Source organism: Apus apus, chromosome 16 (genome assembly GCF_020740795.1).
Source record: "Apus apus isolate bApuApu2 chromosome 16, bApuApu2.pri.cur, whole genome shotgun sequence".
Classification (NCBI taxonomy): Eukaryota; Metazoa; Chordata; class Aves; order Apodiformes; family Apodidae; genus Apus; species Apus apus.
The window spans coordinates 5,209,119-5,216,671 of record NC_067297.1 but is presented as its reverse complement, the minus strand read 5'-3'; the positions used below and the strand labels follow the sequence as shown (position 1 = coordinate 5,216,671).

Sequence of the window (7,553 nt, the reverse complement as noted above, 5' to 3'; positions counted from 1 at the left end):
TCAGCGCGCCGGAAGTGGCTGCGCGACACTTCCGCGGCGGGGCGGGAGCGGCGGGGCCGTAGGGACCGGGCTGTAGCGACCGGGCTGTAGCGACCGGGCGGCGGCAGCAACAGGGATGGACGTGACCGGGCCGGAGACCGACTGGCGCAGCACCAACTTCCGGCAGAAGCTCGTCAGCCAGATGTGAGTGCGGGCCGCCGCCTCGCCGCTCAGTAGGCCGCAGGCGGGTCTCGGTTGCTGCCGGGCGGGGTTTCAGCAGCTCCCGCCGCCCCCGCGCCCCCCCGCGCCCCGGTGGCTGTGTCCCACCCCTCTCCGCTCCTCTGCGAGTCCTTCCCGGCCCTCCCTTTGCTGCCCGGGTCGGCCCGTGGTCCCCGGTGTTTTCTCTCCCCCAGGCCCTTCCGTCCTTCCCCCGGGGGGGGGCCTCGTTGCCAGGATTTGCGCAGGGCCTGTGCGGAGGGCGGCCGGGCCTGTTCTGGGACTTCATTTCTCAGAACCTCCTTCCCTTTCACTTTCCTCTTGAATACTGGCTTCCTGTCCCTTTGACAGCTGCTTTAGGGCTTCGATTTTAGAGTGTTCATCGTGTGGCCAAGTTCGACATATTCTGTCCGATGACAATCACTGTTGCTATCGTGCATCTGACTTTTTTTGGGGCAAAACCAAAATAAAAGCATTGGTGACTTAATGTTTGGTCATTTTGGGCAGGGATTTGCTTTCTCTCTTCTAAAGCAAGCATCATTGTAATTGGTATCTGTCTGATGCTTAAAATAGGCTGTTAAAAGAAAAGTGCCTTGTTGCTTATGAGAATCGATGTTTAAAAAATCAGGCTGCTTTTTATGAAAAGTAAACAGTGTGCTGTTCAGTTGCCTGTGGCTTTGCTGCCTGGTAGTGAGCTTCACTTTAGGTGCTGTTTCAGAATTAAACTTTTATGGCATTCACTAAAGAAACAGGATAATGTGTCAAAGCCATGCAGACTTTCCTGGTGCTCAGTACTGATATTTTACTTACTGAACTTTCTGTGAAGTCACTGATCTTGTTAGATTTAATCCCTTGCTTTTTCCCTTGCTGCTTCTCCTCTTCTTCATGAAAACAAGCAAACAAAAGTGCCCTCAAAGCTGTGTAACTTTGAGGAGTTTTACATGAGTCAGCAGTAAATGCTTGGGTTTGTGTTTGCCCTGCAAACTGACGCTGCTTTTTCTCTGAGCAGTGAACAATGCTGGTAAATGTTTCAATGGAAACATACAGCAGGAGCTAAATGATTGTTGCTACTGACCAATAAAATCTTTAGGATTAGAGCCATATGAAGAGATTACAGTGATGTTAAACGTTTAGTTCATGTTGTGAAAAAGTAGAAATAAAAGATTGTGTATTGCCTTTTACACATTTGTGCAGATGTCTGTATATGATGGGTGTGCTTTTTGTTAGGGACATATTGACACTGTCTTTTTCTTAGACTGTGTCTGTACGTGGTGTTTGTTCCTTGGACTCCATCCAGGTTTACAGTTTACAGCTTGTGCTCACTGTCTTATTAATAAAGCAAACAAACTTGTTATTGGGATAACTGTACAATGATTGCAGTGGATATATATATATATATTAAAGTGATTAATACGTGCTAGATATCTGAAAACAACTTTACTTTAGGGGTTCATGTTGGTACTTAGAAAATAGTGAAGCTAGCCAGAAGTAGAGTTTATAATAGTTTTTGGAGTGAGAAAAAGAAGCCATACATTGGCTAAAAAGTCTTGAGCTGTGCATATAACAAGTGCCTATTTCTTTCCATAAGCTTCTAGTGTTGCCATTAGTTAAGCTTCTGTAGTTGGAAGAGGGAGGTAATTAAATACCTGGTGAATCATCTGACAGTTTTCTTAATTTGTGGGAAGGTTGTTCCTAACAGTTCGGATAATACACGGTCTTACACGTGTGCATATCTTCCAGATCATCCTGCCAATTACAAGTGATATTTGCCAAGATGAATATTAACACTTGGTCTGAAAAGTTAACTGCAATGTGTGGGGCCATTCTTATAACTCATTTTGAGTGCCTCATTAAAGCTCCTGGGTACAGGAGTCTTAATTTGTTGCTGTTTGGCACTTGAGATTCCTTTACAACAATTCTGTTTTGTATGGTTTTGAAAGATTGATATTATTTGTTTCAGGGATGCTGTGTGGAACAGGTATCCCAGTGAGTGTGTCAGTGGTCAGTGTGTGTGGTTTGGCTGTCATCATTTGAAAGGGTACAGTGTTTGATAACCTGAGAAGCCCCTTCAGTGTTGGGTTCTCGTGTAACTAAGGCCCAAGCAGGACTTCTGTACTGTTAGAGATCCAGGAATGCCTGAGCTCAGATGCCTGAGGCCAGGGATCAGCTCTGACTTCCTCCAGGTTGTTCCAGGAGACAGTGATGATGCGGGAGTGTGAAAATATACTTGTGCTTGCTGGGCAGCCCTCGATTCTGGCCCTGGCAGGGAGCTGGCACATAGTGGTGCCTTGGGTGCCTCCTTTCTAGAGGTCTTTCCTTTAATTATTTTTAAATGTTGATGTTGCCTGAAGGACAAACCCAAGCTGGGCTGTGTGTGGTAAACTCAGTAGGCAGCTGTGTACAGTTCCTGCCCAAAGGTGCTTCTGGGCTGTGTTAGAAAGGAATAGTGTTGAGCTTAGAAAAGGGATGTAGCTTGAGTTGTGTGATGGCCCATTAATTTTGTGACTGTGTTTTCCCTTGAAGTTTTGATATGTGTGTTCTCACTTAAGATTTAGCTAATGGTGCAGTGAGACAAGAAAGAACATGTGTGAACAGACATAAGGGTGAGAATATGGGGAGCAGATGAAAGGTGGGGACTGTGGAACAGGGAGGCAGGAGGCTAGTGGGTCAGCTAAAGTTTTTGAGGGAGGAAGAAAAAAAGAAAATAATCTGCATTGCTGCTCCCTATGAAACACTTCACAAAAACAGTTCATTAAGCCAATTGAATTTTGTATTCCAGCCTAGGTTGTCTAATGAGAATTCAAGCAAAAAAGGCCAAGAAAGCAGATATTTGTCCCTTCCTGGGGTCTAGAAATTGAGGGATTAGGCAACAGTTTATCAGCACCCTTTCTTTTTCTTCTTTTATTTTTTTCTCCCCAAAGGAGAAAAAGCAAGAAAGTTTTGTTGAACCAAGTATTGTCATGATCAAATAGTCTGTTTCACAAAGCAGCATTATTTGGTGATGTTACTTGGCTTGATGTGGTGTTGGCACTGGAACTTATTGCCCTTTTGTTTCCTTGGAACAACTGATTCATGCAGTCATGGTGTGAGCTGTCTAGGGGAGCTGGTATAAGGTTGAAGGAGAATGTGTTTTGCAAGATTTTTCAACTAGACCAGGTGACCTTAGTGAGAGATTGTACCTTGTTTGGCTGGAAACAGTTTTTTTGGGGAATGGAGGGGGAATTCCTGAAGCTAGCATCTGTGTTGAGTGCTTTATCATGTGAAACTGCTCCTATGAGCATTCTGCTTGAATTGAGAAAGGCAGAGGTTGAAGGCTCATCTTATCATGTTTAGTAGATGCTTCTGAGGCAGGTTGAGGTTGGATTGCCTGGTGCCATCCAGTTTTCAGGGCTTTGATGAGTTTGGTGTTCTGCAATAATATGATACATTATTTGGTATCCTTAATTATCTGCTAAATCAGTGGCTTTACATTTATTTAATAACTTTCCCAGTCTTTTAATGTAAATATTTTTATGTTGATTGCAGATGAATATGTGAAAAAGAACAAGTTGTGTGGTTTTTTTCTCCCTCCTAGTCTAAACCTTTATTGGAATGCTAACAGAAATGACACGGAGCACTTGAAGTGGCATTGTTGGTAATATAGATGTAGTTATTATACAATATAGTTCATGTTCTATAACATCAAAAGGAAATTTTAGATAAAAATAAAAGTAGGTAAGTTCTTTGCTGTGGATTTTTTCCCCAAGTTCCTGATACCACATTGATCACCATCTGAGTCACAGCCACTTAGTACTACCTACATGTGACTTCCTCTGCTTGCCTCTGCATGATCTTTTTCTTGTCTTTCTGCCTACTCAGTTCTTGCTGCTCTCAAAATGAGGGGCTTTATCACTGTACTGTGGAACTGAGAAGTTAAGGAGAATTCAGAGAGCAGTGTGGATTTAGAGGCAGCCTTTCTGAAAGGGAAAACATTAAAAAAGGGAGTTATCAGTAAATAGTTGGATATAACTTCTCCCTCTGCAGCAGAGCTCCTTTATGAGCAGCTCACTTTAAGGCTTGTTGGTGCATGGAAGAATAGCTGTTCTGCATTATGTTTGGATTCCACTTGAGTTTAAGTAACCTTCATGTACAAACAGCATTTTTTCTTAGTGTTTGCCAGACCACACAAACAAGTTACTATGAGAGAGCCTTACAGCAGGTAGCTGTGTTCTGCTGTCTGCTGCATTGCAGGTTAGCTGTACACTACTAGGCTACTAGTTTGCATGTGTGAGTTGTGGCAGCCTAAGCTCCTGCACTTTAAGGCTCACTGGACCAGCTTACTGCTCATGGAAGCACCATTCCTGCTGCATGGGAGGTGATAAAAGTTTGGGGGAAAACAATAGTCCCCCCTCAGACAGGCTGGAACTTTGAGGGATCACTACCCTGACATTTTAAGTGGAGGGCAGTTGCTCATGCAGCAGCAGTTACTGAGAAATAAGTTGCTGAGACGTTAATCAGAAGGAGAAAGTATTTCCTGGTAACTAGTTTGTAGAATTTAGACTGTAGCTGCTAGGCTGCTTTGACACAGAACTGGCTTTGCAGTGAAGTGACATGTTTCCAAGAATGAGATTTCAGCAGGGCTGTTCCCTGACCAAATGCTGTGTTTTAGGGTATTTTTATCTTGTTGCATGTTTCACAGTGCAATTGTTTGCTACTTTTCGGTGTACTGAGAATGCCCCTTTTTTTCCACCCATGTCCTTTGCAATGTGTGGTTTTGTGTGTGTTTGGTTTTTTTTCCTTTTAATCTTGCATGTTCAATATCTCATCCAGAGGGCAGATCTAGGTCCTAATTTACTAGAGGTGTGATGGTGGAAGGACAGCAAGTCCCAATGATTCTGGCTGGTAAATGGAAAAGAACACTAAAGGAATTTAAAGCTTTTAATTACCATCCCTGATATTTTTCTTCCCCTCAACCTTCCATCAACAGGATCTTCTTTTCATCTCATTGCTTCACCTGCTGCTTTCATGTTGCTTGTCCCCTCCCTGCCTTGCCCATCACTGCCCCTCTGCTCTTCTCTCTGCCCCTGATCAATGCTCCCACTTGTTATTCTCACTCATTGGTCAAACCTCTGTGCCTTTAGGCAATCTTTTATTTTTTTATTCTCCCACCTTATGTTTAGAGGATTCTTTTGGAAATGCCTAATGCTAGGCAGGCTGAAGCCCATTGTTTGCTTGGATTGCATTAATCCTGTCATTCAGCTTTCCTCAAATGAACAGGTCCTGGTATTTTGTCAAAATATACATCACATGGTAAAATAATGAGTTGCTTAACAGTTGTTGTTGAATTTCTGCAAAGAATATTTGTGCTCCCTTTCAGAAATCAATTGGCTTTTTTCTCCATTATTTGAAGAAATTTTAAAAGGTGACAATTTTAAATAATATATGTAGTGGGTGGGTTTTTGCTTTTTTTTAAATCTATAAATAAGAGACTTGTAAAAAAAGCTGGTTTACAGACCTTCCTAATGACAGAAAGGATTTTCTGATGCCCTCAATTAATACCCAGCCTTGTTTTTTCCTCTTTTTTTTCAGTGATGATGCGATGAGGAAGGCTGGTGTTGCCCACAATAAATCCAGCAAAGACATGGAGAGTCATGTGTTTATGAAGGCCAAAACAAGGGTAAAGCATCTATCTCTGTTTGTTTCCAGAAGTTCTGGTGTGTCAAAAGATGTTTGGAACAACCTGCAGAAACAGCAAACCCAGTGCACTTAGTTAACTGCTTAGGATACATAGTTATGCAACATTTTTTATTTCTCTGTGCTTCTTTCCCCCGAGAGGAAGTGAGGTGTTTTGCATCCAGTATGTGCATCAACTGGACTTCAGTCCAAGAGAGCTTTGCTGATGCTGCAGCATATAGTGCATGTAGGGACTGCACTTAATTCTTGTCCAAAGCCTTGTGTGTAGTGAATTGCATGGAATTTCCTTTATCTGCAATGTAGCACCATTCTGTCTGACCAGTTTGGTGGTCAGGAGAGACTAAGATAGCAAATGAAAAGGCTGTGTCAAGAGTAAGACCAAGGGAAGTGCAGTGGTGTCTGTGAAAGTCTGGTTATTATGTACAATTCTACACTTTGCCAAAATGTAAACTTCCCTGGAGCTGTGTTATGAGAAATTGGACACTGTTGCTGTCTCCAGACAAGTCACGTTTGAGGTAGAACTTGTCTTGGTGAAAATTTTGTAGTGCTGGTGTCACAAATTTATGCCTGCTGATGGCATCCTCACTGGTGAGTTTGTAGTTTCATAGCAAAATGCTACCAAAAGTGTTTGTCTTTTCACTTCTATCATGTGTTTGTCTTTAAAATTGTTAACTTACTTGTGTTTGTAATACTCACTTAGCTTGAAAAAGTTCTTGTAGTATGAGCATGACTTGGTTCAAGGGCTGAAGTCAGTGAGTGGATAAAAAGGGGAAAATGGGTGTGACTGTTAGTATGACTGTCATGGAGGTTCTTTCCAGTGAATTTTGCAATTTCTTGGCCTTCTTGTACCATCAACCACAGTGACCTATTAGTAAAAGTATTCTCACATGGTTCATGAACAGGCTGTTCCTTGAAAGTGAACTGCTCTGAAAAGCTCATAGCCATAGTGAAGTGTAAGCTGTCTTGTTGAGGAAGAATACTGAAGAACCAGAAAATCACGGGTGCAATGCTTTTATTTCCTGTGTTAAACCACTTCTTTTTCATGTTTAGGAGGAATATCTTTCTCTTGTGGCCAGACTTATTATCCATTTTCGAGATATTCGTAAGTAATTGCTTGGGTTTGTTTTGTTATTTTTTTTCTTAGTAATGGGATTGCTCATCCCATCCTCCCCAAGAAGTATATTTTAGGATCTGTATGTGTGGTTCTCCATGTGACTCTTCACAAGTTACTTTATATTTTTTCCTGGAATAGACATACTTAGTTTCTGAATGCTGTTTCTTTTACATATCCCTCTATAATTGAAGTCTTTGAGAAATTATTTAAACTTACTACTTTTTCCATCTTCCTAGTTTTTTCCTGTAGTTTTGCTTTCTTTCCATTGTTTATGTAGCATTCTGGTTACCAAATTGGTGTACATTGATGTATTTTGTTAGAACTACAGTAGACAGTAATTATTTTTTTTTTTTTAAATATATTAGGTGAATATATTTTTTGGTAGAGACTATATCTGAATTTATGTGTGACCAAATTAACAAAAGAAATTAATTGTTCTTCCCTTGCAGACAATAAGAAATCTCAAGCCTCAGTCAGTGGTAAGAGCTCCTCTTTTTTCCTTCCTCCCCTCCCCTATGTCTAGACAGAATAGCTTAGCAATCAGGACTGTGGTGTACTAAGAATAAGAAGG

At 41.7% G+C, this 7,553-nt stretch overlaps 1 protein-coding gene across 4 annotated transcripts in view; it reads left to right on the top strand.

Moving 5' to 3' along the window:
- Positions 1-28: 28 nt before the first annotated feature.
- MED15 (mediator complex subunit 15) overlaps positions 29-7,553 on the top strand; it is a 28,274-nt gene continuing 20,749 nt past the window's right edge. For 2 of the 4 annotated variants that reach the window (XM_051634125.1, XM_051634124.1), the window contains exons 1-4: positions 29-183; positions 5,764-5,851; positions 6,919-6,970; positions 7,432-7,461. In XM_051634125.1, the coding sequence (XP_051490085.1) occupies positions 116-183; positions 5,764-5,851; positions 6,919-6,970; positions 7,432-7,461 (238 nt within the window). In that variant the 5' untranslated portion in view covers positions 29-115. The remainder of the gene's footprint in view (positions 184-5,763; positions 5,852-6,918; positions 6,971-7,431; positions 7,462-7,553) is intronic. The other 2 variants (XM_051634128.1, XM_051634127.1) reach the window with 1 other exon arrangement.